Source organism: Capra hircus, chromosome 17, assembly GCF_001704415.2.
Source record: "Capra hircus breed San Clemente chromosome 17, ASM170441v1, whole genome shotgun sequence".
Taxonomy (NCBI): domain Eukaryota; kingdom Metazoa; phylum Chordata; class Mammalia; order Artiodactyla; family Bovidae; genus Capra; species Capra hircus.
This window is the reverse complement of record NC_030824.1, coordinates 34000378-34025598: the sequence shown is the minus strand read 5'-3', so window position 1 is coordinate 34025598 and position 25221 is coordinate 34000378. Positions and strand designations below refer to the sequence as shown.

Genomic DNA, 25221 nt, shown 5'->3' with positions numbered 1-25221 from the left:
AAACATTTAACTTTTTCTTCTGTTAATCTTTGAAACTATATGCTTTCAATAAGTACTCTCCATCAGTCAGTGATGTGCTTACTCTATATGATGTTGTTTGACCCAGAATATGTGCTTGAGAAATCATAGCTTGAGAAATCATTTAATACATTCTGCAGGTAATTTTAAAGCATATACAAGAAATGTTTTAGGAAATTTTTAAAATCCTTTTTTTCTATGTACTGTTATCATCAGAGTACTTTGCTGTTTTCTGAAATAAAATTTAAAACAATATATTTGAGAAAACAATATATTTGACTCAGATTCCAGGAATCTGTAAATTATATTTATAATGCCACAGTTATCAGTAAGGCATTACAATTGAAAATGATTGCATGCAATAGTAATAATGGTGGCCAGGCATAATAGATCAAGTTGAGGAATCATTAAACCACAAACACGTGTACAACTATTTCATAAAAATAATCGAAATAACAAAAGAAGCATCCAAAGTAAATTTCTACCTGTATTTTTAAGGATAGAATAATAACTAACAAAAAGTCCATATTTCTGAGGCCCATTTTTATTTTCACTCTAGCAGTGCTTTCTGTTTGCATGCTCACATTTTCACTATTACCATGATTTCAAAATCATAATTCCTCTATAATGTCATATGACTTAAAGGCAAACTTTTTTTTTATGGGAGTGTAGAAAAACATTTTAGAAGGAAGTAAAATATATCACTCATTTATTTACAAATATTTTAAAGAGACAACTAAATGTAGAGCACTTTGAAAGCACTTGTAAAGATAAGACCTAGTATCTGCTCTAATGAAATTTTTAATCTTGTGAAATGGAAGATTAACTCATTGTCAACTAATTTTACTACATAGATGATCTCAAAGTATACATTAAAAGATTAGGTATGACTAGGTCTCTTTTGCAATATTTTTATGGTCTTATAATCTAATAATGTATTTCCTAATATTTATTTAGTAGACAGTTTGGTATATGTTTTATGGTATAATGATAATAAGGGGTTTTATAAGCACTGAATTAAAGCAATTTAAACCATTTTATTCACTGCAGGATTAAGTTGAACTTTTAGATATATTAATTTCAAACTCTAAGGAGAGATGTCAGATGGTTTGTTATATAATAGAGCATTTTCTAAATTTATTATGAATAAGATCATTTTGCTGAGTATCTATAGGATCAATATGGAACTGAAATTACCTTGGGAAATACTGGCTTGATGTGACATTTAGTGATCTGAAAGCAAATGTATATATATATATGTATATGTATATAATTTTAAAATTATCTTTATAAATATTTATGAATCTGTTCATATATTTATCTGTAATAGGAATTATTCAAATAAATTACTATATTAGTTGGGCAATTAACACCAACCAGCACAAGGTACAAATAGAAAATTACAGTGAAATATTGCAAAAAAGTTTATGTGTTACATTATTATCTGACTAGCTTTGTGACCTATAATGTCACCAAAGTGGGAATAAAAAGAATAATAGGCATCAGGCCCTCTCTTAACTCCTTCGACCTCAGATTTGTCACATTTCGTCGTCCAGACTCTTCTATGCTGCAGGGGAGCATGGGGAATACAGAAGAGTTCACACGAGCTTAATGAGCTACTGTATAATTATTTTTAGAGCAAAATATTGGTAAGGTTCTCAGTACCAACTTACTGTCTCACAACAATATCGGTGAAATATTTAAAATGAAAAAGGAGAGCTTTCAGACGGTAAGGCTTTTAAATTCAGGGGACTTAGTATCATATCACTGGGTGAGGGAGAGACCACATCTTCTACTGTCTGTTCGTGATGCCAATGCCAGAGTGATCAAGCTGTTAACATTTTCATTTGCAAGTTCTGTGTCTTCTCTGTTAAAAACAAATGTCAATGTTTTAGCATTTTATCTCAGAAAACTGTTTTCAGATCAAAAAAGGAATCTGGCAAGACAACCATTTGCAGATATATGTGCATATACACACCCACATATATGTGTATGCATATTTGTACACCCCCTTCATATCACAGCCTTGTCATGGAGAAGGAGCTTGTGTAACTCAAAGACGCTATGAGCCATGCCATACAGGGCCACCCAAGATGGATGGGTCATAGTGAAAACCTATGACAAAATGTGATTCACTGGAGAAGGAATTGCAGTCCACTCCAGGATTCTTGCCTGGAGAACCCTATGAACAGCATATAAAGGCAAAAAGATATGATGCCAGAAGATGAGCTTCCAGGTTGGAAGGTGTCCCGCATGCTACTGGGGAAGAGCAGAGGGCAATTACTAATAGCTCCAGAAATAATGAGCAGCTGAACCAAAGCAGCAATGATGCTCAGCTGTGGACATGTCTGGTGTTGAAAGTCAGTGAAAGTCGCTCTGTTGTGTCTGACTCTTTGTGACTCCATGAACCATACAGTCTATGGACGTCTCCAGACCAGAATACTGGAGTCAGTAGCCATTCTCTTCTCCAGGGGATCTTCCCAACCCAGGAATTGAACTGGGGTCTCCTGCATTGCAGGCGGATTCTTTACCAACTGAACTCTTAGGAAAACCCAGTGAAAATAAAGTTCAATGCTATAAAGATAGTGGAGGACAGAAAAACCTGGTATACTACAATCCATGGGGTCTCAGAGTCAGACACGACTTAGTGACTGAACAAAAACCACAAATATATGTATATACACAAGCACATGCACATATACATAAATATGTATGATTTCTCCTAATATTAACTACATAGCAAACAAATGCTCTGTTATGATATAACCTTTGCTATGTTAATAATTGAATGTGAAATCAATCATTCAGATTTGCATTCAAATTTTCAGCATATTTTTGAAAGTTCAGGGAATTGAATTCTGACTTAAGACTAGCTTTGGATAATATCATTCTGATCAATAATATATAATGTTCAGATGGTGTCCACTTCCTGAATTAATAGTGCCTAAAAAGTTTAACACAATCACTCTCCAAAAATCTAAAAGATTGAAAGAGGAAGTCACTCTTATTTCAATTGAACAAAACATAAATATCTCACTGAGATGTGATGGTTTGGTGTTACTATGTGTGTGAAAAGGATTTGAGCTCCAAAGACTGAGTACCAGAAATGGGAACATTCATAAACTGAAAATTCATCCCTGTTGGGTTATTCAAGGTGAGAAATATAATGCAAACCATCTATTTTGCCTATTTTCTTCATTAAAAATAACTTTAGAATTATATGAAAGGGAAGAGAATAATACAATATCAATCAATGAAAGACCTTCTTTAACACAAAACTTACTAAATGACCTTTGATTGGTTACCAACTCACTGCATTGTAGGATTATAATTTGCTATTGACCATAAATTAAATGCTAAAGTAATGGCAACTTACACCAGAGGAAGGCAAACACCACAAAATAGTTTTATTATTGACTTAAATATTCATCCAATAATCACAAATAACCATTATTTTGATATAATTTATGGAATATAGTGTTATATGTAGCACATAATGTAACTATATTATCATAAAGCACTATTATTCTTGTGTAGTGGTCCTCAAAGGATTGATAGAAGGATGTAAATTACATCCATTTTTTTTCTCAGTCCATCTCATATATTTAAAAGTACAGTATTGATCAAAACAATCCTCTGGGGAATACTTCTATTCTTGTGTGTGTCCTTTCTGTATAGAAAGAAAAACAAAGCAGAGAAAAAGCTCACAAGGAAAAAACAAATTATAGATCACTTTTGTGAGCTACTATACCTTGTTAGATTAACTATCGACCTGAAAAAGACAAAGTACTTATGTCTGTCTTCACCAAGTGATGAGAAAAGACAAAACAGCACATATTCCTAAACTTTACAATGACTACAGTTGTAAAGCTTTTACTTACATCAAGAACTTTTGTAGTAAACTGCAATACATCAATGAGGAAAGAACTGTAATCGAAACTAGCGGTCAGACATTTTGGGACTCAGAAATCTTTTACACTTTTCAAAATTATTGACAACCCAAAGAGCTTTTGTTTATGTAGGTTATTTCTATCCACTTTAATTACCATACTAGAAATTAAAACAAAATTCAAATATGTATTTAATAATTTATTAAAAATAATTGTAGTAAACCCATTACATGTAGACATAAATAGCATATTATTTGTAAACTGATATTTAAAAATTGAAAAGGCTCACTATTGAACACTGAATTTTAAAAAATATCTGGCTGAATAAAAACATAGAATTCCTATATCTGCTTCTGCATTGAACTGTTGTGGTATCATCATAGCACCACGTCATGTAAACTGTCAAGAGCTACACTCTACATTTGAATGAAAGAGAAAAATGCAAATGACATCTTAGCATTATTATGAAAATAGCTTGAATTTGCAGACCCCCCTGAAAAAATCAACTGCTCTACTAGAAAATCAGGTTGTTCTTTCAGAAGGCTGATGTATTCATAGAATTCAACCTCATAAAAAACTAAAATGTACTAGTAGTATATCTCACAGTGTAGATTTGAGGAAGATACGAGGACAGTAAGTACATTTGGTTATATGCCATTTCACCATTTCCCCCCAATGATGTTTCAAAGAGATAATGTCAATCATAAAAATAGGGACAATTCAACATTTCTTGAACTCATAGTAAGAGTTCAAGTCACTCGGCTACATGTTTTCCTTTCTCCATCTTATTTACTTCTTACAATTACAACACAGAAGTTGCATAGTAAATAATTTCCCCACGGTATAACAAAAAGTTCTATAGCTATGGTTTACCTCTGAGCCATCTGAATCAAGAATGGGATTTATCTCTGTTAACAGTCTCTCATACCAAAAAATGTTTTAAACAGTTAGAACATGGATATATGTTATAGTTATACTAAACATACACAGGTATGTTGCAGGAAGGGGGACCCCTTTCAGCGCCCCAAACTGGGCTCTTGTCTAACACTCAGAAATGAGTTGTCCAAGGAGACACATGTGCTGAAAAAACAAGAGATTTTATTAGGAAAGGGCACCTGGGTGGAGAGCAGTATGGTAAGGGAACCCAGAAGAACAGCTCTGCCACGTAGCTCGCAGTCTCGGATCTTATGGTGGTGGGATTAGTTTCTGGGTTGTCTTTGGCCAATCATCCTGACTCTGAGTCCTTCCTGGTGGTGCACACCTTGTTCAGCCAAGATGGATACCAGAGAGAAGGATTCTGGGAGGTGGTCAGACATGTGGTGTCTCCTTTTGACCTTTCCCAAACTCTTCCAATTTGTGGTGGCTTATTAGTTCTGTGTTCCTTAGCAGGACCTCCTGTTGCAAAACAACTCAGGCAAAAGGTTACTATGGTGCCTGGCCAGGGTGGGCGGTTTCAGTGCACTTCCCCTAACAGGTACATTATTGCTTATTATGCAAATAAAGCTAATGAATACCCCTAATGTAAAAATCAGCGTGTGTCTTCAATTACCAAGATCCCCAGCATCAGGTAATTTGTATTATTCTGTATGTAGCATATTCGGAGCAGGCAATGGCACCCCACTCCAGTACCCTTGCCTGGAAAATCCCATGGACAGAGGAGCCTGGTAGGCTGCAGTCCACAGGGTCGCTAAGAGTTGGACACCACTGAGCAATTTCACTTTTACTTTTCACTTTCCACTTTCATGCATTGGAGAAGGAAATGGCAAACCACTCCAGTGTTCTTGCCTGGAGAATCCCTGGGATGGGGGTGCCTCGTGGGCTGCTGTCTATGGGGTCGCACAGAGTTGAACATGACTGAAGTGCCTTAGCAGCAGCAGCATATTCAAAATAAATTATAATATTATAGTAGCAAGTTTAGAATGATACATCTTCATTGTATACTCAGATTATAAACTCTTCTGCTAAAATCTAAAGGATAATTGATGAATAAGATATGTCTAACAAGAAAAGAAATGGCAAAATAAACCTTGTTTAGATGGGGAAGAGAGGAATTCATCAACAGCTCTGAGGATAAAGTTTTATTTCCTAGCAGAGTGACTGATACCTAGTTCATTTATATTATCATTTTAATATATTTGTACATGATATTTTGTTGGCACTACTATTTCATAAACACTAAGGAGTTGTATTCCCACCAAAAACAGTAAAATGCACCTTGCTTAAAGTTATCTGTATTTCTCAATAACTTGTAACTTGGAAAGTAGTTTATACTCTGTAAAAATGCTGATGTGTAACTCATATTTTAAAAAGTAAGAAAATACACTTTAAGTGTTGAAAGTGATTTGCATGGATTAAGCAGGTTTTCAGAGGAAGATAACCCCCAGAAATTTAATCTGTGCAAAAGTACAGTGAAATCTCACTGACTGCACTATGCACAGAATATAGAAAAAAAATATATATATATATAATATTGAAAGCATCCATAGGAGAAAGGACAGAAGGTGCTTCAAGAAACTTTGCAAACAGTCTGGACTTGGAGTAGTTGTAAAATTCAAACATATTCAAATTGCTGACTGTGGAGCAGAATTGTGCAGCAGCTGAAGGAGGGTAGCATCAAGTTCGTTTAAAAATGTTATGTAATTTGTAATCATCATTAAACAAAGAAACTGACACAAGTGAAAATCTGACAACACATCACAGCTTGCTTGTGCTCCTAAGTTTCAACCCCCAGTCATGTTAATTTGCAAATCACTAATAGGTAGCACACATCAACCATCTATCCACGTTTATACAAAAGCTTATTGATACAAATTTTTTTTGCATAAAAACTGAATTTTGTATACCTTTAGGTATAGAATTGATGTTTCTGTATGCAGAGCTGTAATTATGAATAACAGCTGACAAGTCTTAAATTTTATTTCATGAAAAACAACTTAAACTTAGTCCTTGCCACTTCTGCTACTATTCAGGAACATCTCATTGTAACGTTGTGCATTCTGGAATTAAAATGCACAATTAACTGATCAAGATAACATGTATTAAAATATAAGAATGGTAAAATATTTATAAAACAGTAAGATTTGTCAAAATATTAAAATGGATATACATTATTAGTTAGAAATAATTTCATTATGTATAAATACCAATAAAGTTATAATTCTGATTGAATACATTTTCCTCTTAATCATAGGAATAGATGGACACAGATCAAATAGGCAGAACTGGTGACATTTTAAATTAGCTAGAAACATATTTAGTAAAAGAAAATACAGCTTAAGTTAAATAATTTTATTTTTTGCAAATCAAATACTTGTGATCCTCAGTCTTGGTTTCATAGACTTTGTAGTATTGTCAATTGAAATAAAAATTAAAAATGTTTTCAGATGTTAAACCTTTTAAGCAATTTGGATTTTCCAACTACCAAGATTTCAATATAATTGCTTAACTATTAAAGGGCATATGCTCTCACTGGATTATGTGTGGTAGAATTAAACTGAATAAATATGGTTTGCAAACTGGTATACCTGGATGAGATAATCAGGAGAGGATCAGGAAAGGAAGGACTACATACTCTTGGTCTGGACATGTTGGAACAAGGCAGAAGCAGAGGAAACCAAGAGAAGAGGTATGCAATCAGACGTGAAAAGTCCCCAGGTGCATGCCTCTGTTAATCCCCATGGGCATTTCAGGTGTCTGATCTGTAACATCCTGCACCCATGAGGAGTGGGTTTATAATGTAAGTGAGATGGATTTCTAAGATGTCACAAACCCAAATCTGCAGTGTGAAAAAAACTAGTAGTATGATTTAAATGCGATTTTTGCAAGACCTTATATTAATTCAAGTTTTAAAGTGGAGAAATTATCCCCAAAATTTATCATTATGAAAACTGACATGTAAGACCTCTAATGGGATTACATTTACAAATGTTATTTTTGGAAAATATTTAATACATATTCTCCAAAATCTAGAGGACTTGATCTTTCTGTTTCTGGAACAAAAAGAACTTGTTTCTAAATTCCTGCAAAGGATGACAATTTATTTTCCCTAGGGAACTCGAATAAGATATAGGATAAACATGATTCTTCAGAAAGTACTTTCATATCTTAACACCTAAATTAAGTGTGAAGGTAGCAGACATAATCTGTGTATCAAAGGGTTCATAATTTCCATTTATAATTAGTTTAAAATATCTGAAACATTTTTTGACTTACAAAGAAAGCACTGATGTACAGACTAGGGTGAAGAAATGGAATTTCTGCATAATATCACAGATTTACTCGGACATTTGGTAAAGGTCTCACATGTTTTGCTTTATTAACATTACATGACTTCACAAACTGATCTCCCACCAGCAATATGACAGGCACTGAGTTTTGGTAGTAAAGGTTTCTGATAATTTTATTTTGAACTTTTGAATGTGTTTTTATTCCTAAGGTCTGGGAATTGGGAACATGTTCTATGTTTTTTATGAAGATGGAATCAAAGTGATACAGCCCATAGAATGTGAATTTCAGAGGCACATTAAGCCGAGTGAAAAGCTCCTTGGATTTCAGGCAAGTATATAAAAAAATTTATTTATAGTTTCATGCAGCAATTTTAAGTAGAATTGTATTTTGGAAATACAATGAAATCTATACATATATGAGATATTTGGGGAGGACCATATTAAAGCTATGATATTATCTGTTATTCTATTCAGGTTTTATATTTGAAGAGGAAAATAATATATTGAGTATTCTTAATTGTTTGTTTGTAATCCAAATAAAACACCAAAGTTGACTACGAAAAATGAACATACTGGCTCTTTAATTTACAATGTCTTTCATTTTGGCGGGCAGTGGTTACACAGTAAAAGAAAATAAACTGTAAATAATCTGATGAAATTAGGGTTATATTACCTGCTTTATAAATGTGAATTCCCTTTAGTTTTTCATCTTATTTTTTCATGAGCTCACGATGGAATGAATGACTTAGATTTAGATGGAAAAACATCAATTCCTTTGTTTATTGATATCTATCTATACCTTACCTTTCACAGAAATAATTGTTTGGTGTAAAATTTTGATACAACATTCAGAAAATAAAAGAATATCTGAATAAATGGGTATTTATTTTACATATTAGGGAGTATACTTTTATGCAAGGTAATAAGAAATTATGTTTATACTGCTATGGTTAAATATTCTGTTGTTATTGTTTAGTTGCTAAGTCAAGTCCAACTCTTTTGCTCCCCATGGACTGTAGCCCAACAGGCTCCTCTGTCCATGGAATTTCCCAGGCAGGAATACTGGAATGGATTGCCATTTCCTTCTCTAGGGGATCTTTCTGACCTAGGGATCAAACCTGCAACCTCAGCTTGGCAGGCAGATTCTTTACCACTGAAGTCCCATGGATATATATATATATATATATATACACACACACATAAATATATCTTTCTACACCAAAATATGTAATACTGAAGGTACCTGCATTACCTATGTGTTCCCACACAAGTGTAGTCATCCAAAAATAAAATATTGGTGGACCTCAGAATGCAACCCTCTCTTGATACTTATTTCAAGGTTGGCATGATCTCAAGATGTAAGCAAAATATATATTAATGCCTTGGTTTAGATACTTTATTTTCAACTCCTGTTTCCAGTCTACTAGTAGTCAGTGTTACCATATGTTAATTGATGGAAACAATGGTTTGTACCTTAAAGCCATATCCTAGGATGAAAAGGAAAAAATATTTGACAGTGAGATAAGTTGGGCCAGCACCTCTTTAGACACTACAGGAAAAATGACCTAATGTGTCCTATTTTAAAGAAAGCAAATAATTTAACTCAATATGTGTATAGATATTTAAAACAAATAAAACTATTTTTGATTTAAAAATATTTCATTTATAGGCTAAATTAATAAATAGAATCATCACCATTTTTCTTAATCAATAGTTTAACAAGTATAAAAACATTTGAAATTGTACATGAACTTTAGTTTTATAATCACATCAAATCAATACTGACTAAATGTATTTTGAATAAGTTGTGTGTGTATGTAAATAAACATATAAAAATACTAAATATTTGTTCATGAGAAAGCAATTCACTCAATTTTATAGCACATTTATAATTTTATAAAAACATTATGTAAGAAGAACCTACTGTATAGCACAGGGAACTCTATCCTCTGTAATGATCTATATGGGAAAAGAGTCTAAAACAGAGTGTATGTATGTGTGTGTCTGTATATATATATACATACATACACACATATATATATACACATATATACACATATGTATATATATGCATATATACACATATGTATATATATGCCTATATACAACTGTACAGCAAAAACAAACATAGCATTATAAATCAACTATACTCCAACAAAAACTATTAAAAAAAAACCAGTATGAGTGATGTCTGTTCTAACAGACAGATATCAGAAACTTGACATCCAAATGATAATTTAAATCCAAAAAAAATCATTTTACAAAGGAGTGTTTCTCTCAGATTCCTACAGAATTAGCAGTTGTAGCTATTTGGAATCTAAAGCTGAAAAAAGCAAGGAAAAATTGTTTTTATAATTTTGTGACAAATCTGGACAATAGGGATATAAAGTTTATTTAACTGAATGTCTCTTTTTTAAGCCTTTCTGGATAATTATACTTCCTTCTAAAACAGCTGAAGTAGAAAGCATATAGAATTTTGTGTCTCTCTCTCTATATGTATATAAGTGTATGCATGAAATAGTGAAAGTGAAATGTTAGTTGCTCAGTCATGTCCTACTCTTTGCAACCCATGGACTGTAGCCCACCAGGCTCCTCTGTCTGTGGAGTTTGTCAGGCAAGAATACTACAGTGGGTTACCATTTCCTTCTCTAGGGTATATTCCCTCCCCAGGGATCGAACTCGGGTCTCCTGCATTGAAGGTAGATTCTTTACCTTCTGAGGCACCTACAAATAACACACACACACACACACACACACACACAATGTATATTTTTCTATAAGAAAGATAAAACTTGAAGAGATGATGGAAACCAGACATCATCAGTGATCATCATCACTGATCATCATCATCATCATCATCATCATCATCACATCAGTGATGATAGCCTTAGCTCACATCCTTCAGCCTGAGAATCCACATCCACTGTACACACCACCAATGACAAATCAGGGATAATTGATTATATGAACTAATTGATGATTCAGAATTTTCAAATCATAGCTCCTGGAAATCTTACAGTCATTGTACATATGGGATTAATGATAGAAATGCCTATTGTGAAACAAAAAGATATAAGGACAGAAAGTTAGTGTTCCTATCTTATATAAAACAAACATTTACAAAATTTCTACATGCTAATGGAAAAACAAGCAAAATGAGTAGGAAAAGTTAGATTTGTGTTTTTCAGGAGAAACTGTCAAATAGTGTGTGTTTAAATAGATGACATTCCTGAAATTTGAATATTGAAATTAAAATACAAATACATTTCTAACTGACCAATATATTTGGTAAAGCACTAAGAATAATATGGAGAATGGACAATTGGCTAAAATTACATCTTGTTTATAATTTTCAAATACAGAATATAGGGATTTTTGCTTATACCAAAAAAAGAGAAACTTCTTATGAAATTATTATAATCAATATATGTGAAATAAAGCCTAGAATAGATAAACTTTTATTTCACATTGCTTTATTGTGTTATTCCTTAATGTGATGAGTTTAAATAATTAGAATATGTATACAGAGACATTTTCATGATACACAAGCATACAGAAGTAGAAAAAAGAAAAATTGATGGTGCTATGCTCTGAGAATAAATGGTAAATAATTGCTTCTTATGTGAATCTATTTTGTTTTCTGCTAAAATACAAGAAGATGTTAATTTTAGAGGATGAAAGCTATCTGGTGCCACTTTCTACTAGATTTACATGTCTAACTATAAACAAATTTCATGAGAAAATTTCTAGGTTTTATGCCAAAAGAGATGGGAATATCAGACCACCTGACCTGCCTCTTGAGAAACCTGTATGCAGGTCAAGAAGCACCAGTTAAAACTGGACATGTAACAACAGACTGTTTCCAAGTAGAAAAAGGAGTACGTCAAAGCTGTATATTGTCACCATGCTTATTTAACTTATACACAAAATACATCATGAGAAACGCTGGACTGAAAGAAGCACAAGCTGGAATCAAGATTGCTAAGAGAAATATCAGTAACCTCAGATAGGCAGATGACACCACCCTTATGGCAGAAAATGAAGAGGAACTAAAAAGCCTCTTGATGAAAGTGAAAGAGGAGAGTGAAAATGTTGGCTTAAAGCTCAACATTCAGAAAACAAAGATCATGGCATCTGGTCCCATCACTTCATGGGAAATAGATGGGGAAACAGTGGAAACAGTATCAGACTTTATTTTTTTTGGCTCCAAAATCCGACGCAGGATACAGCATGCTTGGGGCTGGGTGCACGGTGATGACCCAGAGAGATGTTATGGGGAGGAAGGTGGGAGGGGGGTTCATGTTTGGGAATGCATGTACACCCGTGGTGGATTCATGTCAATGTATGGCAAAACCAATACAGTATTGGAAAGTAAAATAAAGTAAAAATAAAAATTAAAAAAAAAATCACTGCAGATGGTGATTGCAGCCATGAAATTAAAAGACGCTTACTCCTTGGAAGAAAAGTTATGACCAACCTAGATAGTACATTCCAAAGCAGAGACATTACTTTGCCAACAAAGGTCCGTCTAGTCAAGGCCATGGTTTTTCCAGTGGTCATGTATGGGTGTGAGAGGTGGACTGTGAAGAAAGCTGAGCACTGAAGAATTGATGCTTTTGGACTGTGGTGCTGGAGAAGACTCTTGAGAGTCCCTTGGAATGCAAGGAGATCCAACTAGTCCATCCTAAAGGAGATCAGTCGTGGGGGTTCATTGAAAGGACTGATGCTGAAGCTGAAACCCCAATACTTTGGCCACCTCATGTGAAGAGTTGACTCATTGGAAAAGACCCTGCTGCTGGGCGGGATTAGGGGCAGGATGAAAAGGGGATGACAGAGGATGAGATGGCTGGATGGCATCACTGACTCGATGGATATGAGTTTAAGTGAACTCTGCGGGTTGGTGATGGACAGGGAGGCCTGGTGTGCTGTGATTCATGGGGTCACAAAGAGTTGGACATGACTGAGTGACTGAACTGAATTGAACTGCTGCCAAAATAAAATTTTTCTCCGGAAAAAAACAGAACCAGTAGAATTAATATTAGGTCTGGATTTATCTCTCTCCATCACTAACTTTTGCTCCATATTCTAATTTTAAGGTACTGGCTCTGGTAATGGTTGGTGGAGTGGAATGTGTGTCAAATTTGTAGGGCTGACCACACAGCAGGAAATTCAAATATGAGTTGATATTCATCATGGAATTCAAAAACCTTAGACTGTGTCAGCAGACTGTTGATACAAGGCAATATTGGAGTCTTGAGTCTAACATCTGTAGCCAGACTAGAAACTCAAGTATATTTCTATGTGGAAGCTCTAAGGCAGGATTTCTTCTTCTGTGGGAAACCTCAATCTTAAATCTGAAGGCCTTCAACTGATTGGATGAGGTCCACTCACATCATAGGGGTAATGATCTATCATAGGTCTATATTAGAGCCAACAAATTTTAAATGTTAATCACATCCATAACACTTTCACAGAGACACCAGACTAGTTCTTTTTATTAAAGTATAGTTGATGTATAATATTATATCAGTTTCTATTGTACAGCAAAGTGATTCACGTATACATATATATATATATATATATGTATACTTTTCCATTATGGTTTATCACAGGATACTGAATATAGTTCCCTACGTCATACAGTGAGACTCTGTTGTTTATCCATTCTCTATCAGATTAGTTGTTGACGTAAAAATTGGGCAACATAGCCTAGCCATAGCCTAGCTGACAGAGAATACACTCCACCATATCTTACTAACTCCATTAGTCAAGGCTTTGATTAAATTTGTTATTTCCAGTGTCCTTGAGAATACAGGTACTTCAGTACCTGCCTTACAGATGGCAGGTAATCAAATAACATTTATGAAATGCATTTATTGAAAACTCCGTTGCATATAGCCTTAGGCTCTTCATCTTTATGCATTGTCTGAGTTTAAAGTTGTATGCATCTAATTCTTTCCTCAACCTACTATTTCTCCTTACTTTACAATTCCCACAAAACAGCATTCCTCTTTTCATGTGTTTGTGAAAAATGTTTCATAAAATTAATGATCATTGAATTGTTAGGGTAAACATAATCTCTGAGCTTCCCGCGTGGCACTAGCTGAAAAGAATCTACCTCTGCCAGTGGAGGTGACATAAGAGATGTGGGTTTGACCTCTGTTATCAGGAAGATTCCCTGGAGGAGAGCATGTAACTTACTCCAGTTGGTTTTTGTTTAACTGGAGAATCCCATGGACAGAGGAGCCAGGCAAGTTCATGGGCTCACAAAGAGTCTGGACATGAATAAAGTGACTTAGCATACACACATGCAATCAATCTCATGGGTCTCTTAATTCAGAATCACACAGTCAAAATATACTGTGCAGATGCTCAGTCCAAGATAGGTTAGAGTGCTAATATAGAAAAAAAATCTAGCTCTTCTGGATTTTAGGAGATAAATCTCTTGAGTGTGAGTAGAGGAAATGAGGCATTTGGAATCATTTATCCCACACACATACAAAAAGATTAAACATAGATATAGTATTTTTCAAAGTCACTGTTGATATTAAGAGAAGAGCAGTGCAATCCCCAATATAACTCATTGACCAGTAACATTTAGATGCAAACCAAAATATTTAGAGTATAGAATTTTTGATGAAATCTCTTAGAAGATGCTCTTTGCTTGCTCTAAATAAAAATTCAATTTTGGTGCAATGTCAGATTGCATCAGATTTGAGCTTTTGATAGTTGGTTGAAGATTCATAGAATGTTATTTTATTTATACTTTCATCTCTCTTTTTTCCTTTTTTTTTTTTTTTGTGATTTAGCCTAACTAGATAGGATTCTGGCTATATTTGTCCTAGTTGTATGTACTTTCATCTTGTCACCAGCAATAAGTGTGAACTTCAAGCAAATAGAATTCTATCCCAGACTTGTAACTTCAGAACTCAAACTGAAATGGGTTTGGAAAAACGTTTTGATTACAGGTTCAGGGATGACAAGCTTTTCCAAGGTTACCAACTTTTTCACTCTTCTGGTTTTCAAGTATTTTGTCAACATATCTACATGTCTACAACTCTTTTAATCTTCAACACTTTTTTTTTTTTCCTTCAGTTCACTCAGCCGCTGTTTTCTATATATACCATGGTATTATTTATTCTTTTCTGGGGACTAGAAGAGCTTGGAAGAAAATCACATATATTTTATCATGCGTGTGTGTGTGTGTGTGTGTGTGTGTGTGTGTGTGTGTGTATGTTAGTTGCTTAGTCATGTTCAACTTTTTGCGGCCCCATGAACTGTAGCCTGCCAGGCTTGTCTGATTTCCTAGGCAAGAAGACTGGAGTGGGTAGCCATTTCCTTCTCCAGGGAATCTTCCCAGCCCAGGGTTGGAACCTGGGTTTTCTGCATTGCAGGCAAATTCTTTACCATCTGAGCCTCCAAGGAAGCCTTTGATGGCTCAGGCCCTCATCGTGCATGGGTCTTATATGTTGAAATGTGAAGATTCCAGTCCTGGTTTTGATGCAACTTTAAGTCTAGTGGAACATATTTTCTGCAGAAAGTCTGATGTAAAATGTCTATTATCTAGGCTTAGAATTTCTACATAAGAAAATGGCCTTGTCTTTATAAATAATATGATTAGTACCCTATTAGAATGGAACTTGTACATAGGGATAGTTTGTCCACAGTGTGCAGAATACTCAGGAATCAAGAAATTGAAACTGAGATTAGAAATGGGAAAACAGACCTCTCTTTTCTATGTCCATATTTTTCTCTCTGCTGGTGTGCCCCTCTCCAAGAGCAGCTCAGACTTTAGGGCATTTCTCAATTCCCTTCCCAGCATCTCCTTCTGTTTCTAATCCAATTATTACCTCTTCAAATTCTGTCCACAAAAATAATTGTTAAAACATCAGCCCCGTTATACCATGCAGACAATTTATTTTCCCATGAAGCCATTGAGCAAACTTTTGAATTCAATACCACTTGTATATTTCAGAAAGGTAATCGAAGTGTTTCCCCACTTATTCTGTTCTCAGTGGGTTTCTATTCAAACATGGCTTAATTTACAAAGAGTTATAAAATGATAAAAATTTAAGCTTTCATCCCTTTGTGATTACAATAGTATCTTGCAAAGGCTACCTAAAGAGAGTAATGTAAACTACCTCTAACTGTTTCTTGGAAGATCACGCTGTAGATTTTAAAAGAAACAAATTTATGAAATTGGTTTTTCAAGCCTTGGATTTAAAGAAACTTTTTAATCTTTCATTAAAAATCACACTCACGAAATTCTCACATTGTGCCTCTAACGCACTTGAAGTATGCAAGCCTAACATTAGGGGACAGTCGTGGGAAGCATGTAAATTGTGCAACAGTCTTTCAATGGAGTTCTATAGCATATTAATTGGGTCAAGTAATTTTATCTAAAATAACATACTAAGTCTTTGAGAGATTATTAATAAGAACCAGCCAAGTTATTTGGATGTGATCAGAATTATGTATGTGTCTCAGACAATGTATTGCCATCACATTTTTTATATGAGGTATAAGGATTCACTGTATACACCTAAGAGCACATTTTATGTACTTGAGAAAGAAATGTGCTTATAGGAATTTGGATTTTTCAATAGAAACTTCTTGAGGCTAACATTGATCTCAATATAAAAATCATTCATACAAATGTCTTTAAACATAAAACATTTTTACTTGAGAATTACAAAATTATGTAAATCAGTCTATGGTTCTTAAATTACTGTTTCTGGTCTAAGATTTAGCTGTTTTCACACAAAAAAGTACCAGTTGACTTATTCAAAGTAACAGATTGGCATGGTAAAAAAAAAAAAAAAAAAAATTTAGTTTAAAAAGTAGTAGTTTTTTACTTTGTGCATTCCCAGTCTGTCTTCATGTAATTAATCACATTTAATCACTTTAACTAATGTGCTCAGAAATATTTCATAAATCATCAATATTAGATATTTTCTTGTGATGTTTCTCTCTGAAGGATAATATTGCTTAAAAAATCCCTAACTTTCGTATTTTCTTAATATGTTGAAAACTACATACTTTTTTGTAATGTTTTGAGGATTAGATTTATGATCTTCATGATTTATTCTAATTTTAGTCCTTATTTTTTCTTGATATTTCTTAAACTTTATATTTAACTTTAATCTCTTACTTGATTTACCATTGCTAACATTTTCTATTTCAACAGTAGTTGTCAAAATATTAATTTAACACTGAAAGCTTGTCATTTCATTAATATCTCTTTCTATATTTAGATAGGTCATTAGTCTCAGTTTGAATAATTTGAAGGATGGAAAACAATATAGTAAATTAATGTCTTTATTTTATTAAATGACTAAATCACAAATTTTTAAAATATTGCTGAAAGTTTACAATGACAATTAAATATTTCTCCATATAATTTATCATATAATGGTTTTATGTTTTCTAAATTTCTTAAAATATGTAACTTTCAGTGTATAGATATAGTGAATATAATTGTGCAAAAATTATCTTATGTCCTATAGTTTACTTCTGAAATTATTTGGAAAGCTTAAAGATGCAAAACAAAAGGGGGGTTATATAATCTACATACCTCAAGGATTTGCACTGAACTAAATCACAGAGGCAGTTTTGGTGAACTCTTATTCCATATTGTCTTCACTTTATTACTCGAGAATATTCCTGAGCTGGATAGCGTGGCAGAACTTTTTCAGATTTGTCAGTAAAAAGGGACAAGACCAAATGCAATTCTGAAGGCAATATAATAAAGATATAGTTTTAAAAAGAAAATACAAAAAAATGTGCTTTTGATCTGTCCTCTTACCCATAAAGAAGGTAGATGCAGAAGTAATTTATTTTTTAATGGAACATTTATTTTTAAAGGTTTACAACATTTGATTTTAAAATGGGTATAATTTTATATTTTACATTAATTAGTACAAACATAGAAAAATATTTTATATGTGTATAAATTATTTGGCCAGTATCCACTCACTTCATACCTATGAGAAATAGAAGTTTTTTGCAATAATAATAATTAACTAGTTAATAACATGAATCCTGCTAAAATGACTTTTAAAGAATGTTGACCACAAAAGTAAGGTGCAATGATACGCAGTATAGGTGTTCCTATGTGGCGTAAATTAATGTGTGAATTATAATACAGTTCAGTACACATGTGTATAATTATCCTCTAACCAGCCTTATAATTTTTGAATATAAATCTACCATACTTCAGAATAATATTTTTCAGTCAATGTCATTTTGAACAAAATGATTAAGCCTGCCTTCCACATAAAGCGCCCTCTGCCAGCTAATATGGGGAGACAGTGAACTCCATCAAGATGACCCTGTGCCATTTGCATTGTGAGATTACTTTCCTCCAAAAACAAATTCCTAAGTGATATACACTGTACTGAACAAATGTAGAGAACACATCAATCATAAAATTACCTCAATTTACACTTCTACATCAACAATTTTAAATGGTTGCTAGACAAAGTAAGCTATTCAGAGGAGGATGACATAGATATTCTTAGAAAAGTAATCAGTAAAACATGTTTTGCTCATCAACTAATGTCCCCAAAAAGAAAAATCCTTAAATTAGCATTAAAAAAAATCATGCATTTAAAGAAAGGGAAGGGAACTTCTTTCTGGTATACAATCTCATTCAAATTGCTTGACTTTTTTCATTAAAAGTTTAGCTTTGTTTCATTTTTATCCTATGGATTTATACCAATAATAACTAATTTAATTTACTCCATTTAATAAAAGAGCTAGAAAGCATCAAGGAATAGAATCTATACGAAAGTCCCTTAAATGGCTAAAGATAGTTTGTTACAGCTTATGATCTCCCAAACTAAACTTCAAGCTTTTTGCCTCAATCCTGTTTTGGAGAAGTCATTCCTTCAACTGCCTGATAATCTGTTTCACAGGTATTATTTATTTAAAAATCTACATTTGCTTAAGTAATATAATAAGAACACAGAGAAATGAAATCTATCAAAATAAAATTGCTTGAGTTTATAATACATTTTGGGCTTCCCAGGTAGCTCAGTGGTAAAAATCCCCCTTCCAATGCAGGAGACACGAGATGTAGGTTTGGTCCCTGGGTCAGGAAGATCCCCTGAAGGAGGAAATGACAGACCATTCCAGTATTCTTTCTTGGACAATCCCATTAACAAAGAGCTTGGCAGGCTACAGTACATGGGGTCCCAAAGAGTCAGACACAGAACAGACTAAGAGTCAGACTAAGAACATGCACAAAATACATTTTAAATGAATCTATTTGAATTAATTTATCTTGATGCTTCAAATGAAATGTCAAGGTAAATTAATCCAGAGTCTTCTTTTAGTCCTTTTAATCTTTACTATTAATTCATAGTTAGAATGACCATTTAAACAAATATTCTCTTTTGTTACTTAAAAAATTAGAATCCAGGACACAGAAGTAACTTTCATCTTTCTATATTTTTTATTTTTATTTTTTTGTGTGAACTTTAGTTCATGTGTTATCAGGTGAAAAAAAGAATTTTTAAATGATATATATTCACTCTATCTAACCAACTTACCAATTGTGCTTTGTTAAATAAAGTTAGGAAAGAGCACATTTGCTGTTTCATAACCTTTGTACAAATCACCTTTATAAAAATCAAATCTTCATCACTTTGGAGAATGGAATGAAACACAACTAATTTTTTAATTCCAACTAACTACACTACATTTTATTGAATTGATCCATCATGAACCTTGTGCCTCCATATAATTTACATGTCCTGATATCCCTCATATTTGTCTAATTCCTTTAGCACTTAGTATTAGCTTTCAGTTCAAAGGACATTTTGTTGAACTCTACTGGTTCTTGTATCTAAAGGGAAACCCACGGTCTTGACATTTAATTTGATTTTCCTATTATTCAAATTTATGCCTTTCCAAATAGACCTTAAGTCCCTGCCCCTGGATTCTCAGTGTTCACTGAAACTTGTATCAACCCCAAACCAGGAGATCCAACAAACATATTATTTAGCCTTGCCTTCACAAAACGTCTAAGGTTCTTTCGTCTCTTTTATGTTCTGTAGACATTTGAAAAATTTAATACTCTACAAATTTGTTTCTTTTTAAATTGGTTATTCACCTCACTCCTCTGAAGATGGCCATCATTAAAAACTCTACAAATAACAAATACTAGTGAGGATTTGGAGGAAAGGGAACCTTCCTACACTGTTGGTGTGAATGTAAACTGCTACAGTCACTGTGGAAATCAGTACAGAGGCTCCTCCTAAAGCTATAAAGGGAACTACCATATGACCCAGCAATTGCACTGCTGAATATATATCCAGAGAACATAAAAACACTGATTAGAAAAGATTCATGCACCTTTATATTCATTGTAGTATTATTTGCAATAGTCAAAATATGGAAGCAACCCAATTGCCCATCAACAGATGCATGGTTAAAGATGTGATTTACACACACACACAAACACACACACAGTAGAATATTGGTCATGGAAAAGAATGAGATTCTGGGATTTCCCTGGTAATCCAGTGGTTAGGACTCTGAGCTTTCACTGCCAAGGGTCCAGGTTCAATCTTTGATTGGGGAACTAAAATCTTGCAAGCTTCATGGAATGGCCAAAACAAAACAAAAAAGAAATTGTGCCATTGGCAACAAAATGGGTGGACCTAATACAATAACACTAGTACTTCTAAAAACTAGTAAAATATTTTCTGCTTAAGCAGGGTAGAAGTAATTCAAATACCTTTTTTTTTTCTTTTATCAGAACAATGGACAAATGCTAATTAACCCTCTCAATTTCTAGATAAGGAAATTGAGAAAAGATAATTAGCTCAATATCACTGAACCGCAAAATGATAAAGGGAAATTTTTTCTTATTATTATGCAACTCTTATTCTATATTTGAAGCACCTATCTGAAATTCTTAAATATATACAACTTCCCTCCAAAGCATTTTGGAAACTGAAAAAAATGATGAAAAATTCATAGACTGTTATAATTTTCATGAAACGTAGCCCATGGTGAATTTTCTATATGAAAATAACAGGTAGTACATATTGCTCATTTGACCTTTTCAAACATAACCTCATTTAACCTATGTATTAGTCCTATGTGATTGATAATATTATACAGGTGATATAAAGCTTTAGAGGAGTATTCATACAGCTAATGTGAGTATAAAACTGGATTACGTCTATGTCTGGTTGACCTCAAAGCCTATGTTTTAATCTGTCTAATGCATTGCTTCTAAAAAGAAACCAGTCCTCAGTTTATGATACTGTAATGTTGTCTGCTCCATTTTTATTATATCACTGAAAGACATACATGCATAAACTTTATATTAAAAGAAAGGATGAAAATTTCTATTTCTATGTGGTCTGAGTAACTTTGATATCCTAGAATCAAAATAATGCTGTCTGGCAATTTTCTTTGATAAGCCAAATTAAGGCAAATCAGCCCTCAACTGCCATGATTACCTATACTTTGATTAATATGAACTAGACTGTTTATGACATTTTCATAAATGAAATGGCAACAAGAATTACATAAATTGAATATATCTAATTGTAGAAAATAGCAGTTGTAAAACTTGTGTTATAAACAATGATCTTGAAAAATTTATGAAAGTACTTTAACTTCATTGCCTTAAAAAAATCCAATAAGGGAGATAACCATTGATATTAAATTGTTTAATATGTTATTGTAAGATGAAGGTTTTCTAGTTATATATTTAGTTATATAAATGTATATATAAAATATAAACATAAGCTATATTTAGCAAAGCAAGATTAAAAGGAATATATTATATCTAGTATACTCATGAATAGCTCAAATTTAAATACAAATATTTGTATATATAAAGATTCTAAGTGATTATTTTCCATTTCTATACTATTCTCAGTTTGGTAACAAATGATATGCCACTGGCAGCCATCCAGAGACCATAATTTGAAAGTGCTCTAAAATTTGGTTTCTCAGTGATTCTGGATAACATGGCATAGGATTTAACATCATATTTGAGAAATACACACCTTATGGTTCCACTCCCTTTATTTTTGCTACAATAAGTGATACTTAAACATGTGTTTGCCGAAGTACTATTGTACCTTCCCCAGTATGTTTGGAAAATGTAGAAATACAGGAATAGCAAAGGCTAACATTTTAGGTGGGAATGATAATACATGATTAAAGGCCAAATCATGTTACACTGAATATAAATGCTATGAAAATTCAGACAAGAAGAAATGAGTAAGACCCATAGTAATTAGGGGTGAATTATATAGGTTTTGGAAATGTGGCTTTTTAAATGTAGATTAAAAGGAATTTGATTAATAAAATGTGTGATATGCTTTTTAGTCACTGTGGGAAATTATTGGTTTTTATGAAATTTTGATGAGAACAATCTTGCTGAAGAACAGATCATTTGTTGGAAAATAATAAAGATTACCGTTACATATTTTCAGTAAGATTTAATTTTTTTTCTTTTTGCAAAATCTTTTTCTTCCCAATTCTCAGCTACCTTCAAGGGAGCAGAATCTCCTGCCAGTCTTAGGAATCTGACTGGCAAAGAAGCAGTAATGTTAAGCCAGGAGAACCGCTGAACTATTATTTTCTTAAAAAATAATCATTGGAGTATTGTTGCTTTACAATATTGTGTCAGTTTTGCTGTACACCAAAGTGAATCAGCTATACATATATCCCCTCTGCTTTGGATTCCCTTCCCAATGAGGTCACCACAGAGCACTGAGTAGGGCTCCCTGTGATGCACAGTAGGCTTTCATTAATTTATTTTCTATGCAGTAGTTTATATATGAAACCAATTTATTTTCATAGTTAAGGATCAGATCAGTGAGAGAATCAGGTCGACAATATGTCTAGGGGTTTTCGAATTAAATGCTTACATTTTTATCAAACATCAAAGCCTCTCTCTTTACCTTTGACTCAAAATTCATTCCCAGTAGTTCATTCTGTATCTAGATGCATCTATATACTACTCTTGGGTGAACCCACAATGTGGTACCCAATTTGAGTGTATTCAGCTTAGGTAACCTGATTTGTTGCATACTTATTTCTGCCTTCTTTATAATACTATTGCATTGTGTTTTCATTCACAGCTATGCAAATGACAGAATGCATTTGTAATCCAAATTATACAGAAGTTCATGTATTTGCCTTTCTTTATATATTAGAGAGACCTAGCCTATAAAGTATGTTTAAACAAGCTATCTTACATGTTGAGTATACTAATGTTCTATATGTAGGGTTATGCATTATTATTATTGTCAATTACTTTCTCATTTTACTACCTCATAGTTTATTTATTACTTTGTAGAATTGCTTAGTTTTTTAAACTTCCAGAATATAAGTCAAGGGCTTCCTAAGTGACTCAGTTGTAAAGAATCTGCCCAAGCTGGTGGAATTGTACATAGATGCAGCCACTATGGAAAATAATATGAAACTTCCTAAGAAAATTAAAAATAGAATTACCATACAATCAAGGAATTCCATTTCTGAGTATTTTTCTGAAGAAAACAAATAATAAGTTCACTCTAGCATTATTTACAATAGCTAAGATATGGAAGCAACCTAAGTGCCCATCAACAGATGACATGGATAAAAAAGACTTGATTTATTTATACCATGGAATATTACTCATCCATAAAGATGAGTGAAACCTTGCCATTTTTGACAATGTAGATGAACCTAGTGGGTATTATGGTAACTAAAATAAATCAGAGGAAGATGAATACAGTATGATTTCACTTATATATGTAATCTAAAAAAAAAATCACAAGTGAACAAACATAGCAAGACAGAAATGAAGTCATAGATAAAGAGAACAAAAAGGTGAGAGTATCTGAGGGGAGGGGTGGGGAAATGAATGAAATTGGTGAGGGAGATTGAGGTACAAGCTTCCAGTTACAAAATACATAAGTTATGGGGACAAAATGTATAGTGTGGGGGAGTATAGTCAATAATAATGTAGTATCTATGTATGGTGACAGGTAGTAACTAGATTTATTGTGGTGATCATTTTGCAATATATAGAAAGATTGCATCACTATTAGTGCCTTGTGACCTAACATAGTATTAATTATACTTTAAAAATAAACAGGTAAACAAACTCATAGAAAAGAGATCAGATTTGAGGTCACCCAAGGCAGAGAATGGAGAAGGCAATGGCAGCCCACTCCAGTACTCTTGCCTGGAAAATCCCATGGATGGAGGAGCCTGGTAGGCTGCAGTCCATGAGGCTGCGAAGAGTCGGACACAACTCAGCAACTTCACTTTCACTTTTCACTTTGATACTTTGGAGAAGGAAATGGCAACCCACTCCAGCGTCCTTGCCTGGAGAATCCCAGGGACGGGGGAGCCTGGTGGGCTGCCATGCATGGGGTCGCACAGAGTCAGACACGACTGAAGCGACGTAGCAGCAGCAAGGCAGAGAATGGAGAAAGATAGAATTACCTGAATGTGATACAAACTTCTAGTTATAAGATAAATAAATGCTAAGGATGTAATGGATGACATGACGAGTTTAATGAACACTGTCTCATGTTATATATGAATATCATTAAGAGAGTAAACAATAAGAGTTCTCATCACAAGGGAAAACAATTCTGTCTATTATTTTGCATTTATGTGAGATGATAGATGCTCACTAAACTTAGTATGATAATCATTCCATGATGGAAGTTAAATTATTATGTTGTATACCTTAAATGTACACAGTGACAGTGCTGTATGTCAATTATATTTCAATAAATCTGGAAGAAAAATATATGTTGTCTGCGCTTTAATGCAGATGAAGGTAATATGAATAGCAAAGCCTTAGCTATTTACTATACGGACCATGCAAAATACAAGTTTGCTGATATGGGTTCCAGGCTATAACATACCCTGGTTGTCACTTAATCCTATTAGTTAAATTCCACCTTTAGTAGTTTCTTTAGCTTCTTTCCCTTCTGGTGACTTCAGGAAAGTCAAGTCTCAGACTTTGATTTTCTGCTCTCTTTATTTTACATTCAATTCCTTTAAGAGTTTATTCATTCTTTTTGCCTTATTATTATCATGGTTGGATGACAACC

The 25221-nt window shown here is 33.5% G+C and overlaps 1 protein-coding gene across 2 annotated transcripts in view; it reads left to right on the top strand.

Moving 5' to 3' along the window:
• The window catches only part of FSTL5 (follistatin like 5), an 863982-nt gene that overhangs the window by 738891 nt on the left and 99870 nt on the right, over positions 1-25221 (top strand). For both annotated transcript variants that reach the window (XM_018061498.1, XM_018061497.1), the window contains exon 11: positions 8344-8462. In XM_018061498.1, the coding sequence (XP_017916987.1) occupies positions 8344-8462 (119 nt within the window). The remainder of the gene's footprint in view (positions 1-8343; positions 8463-25221) is intronic.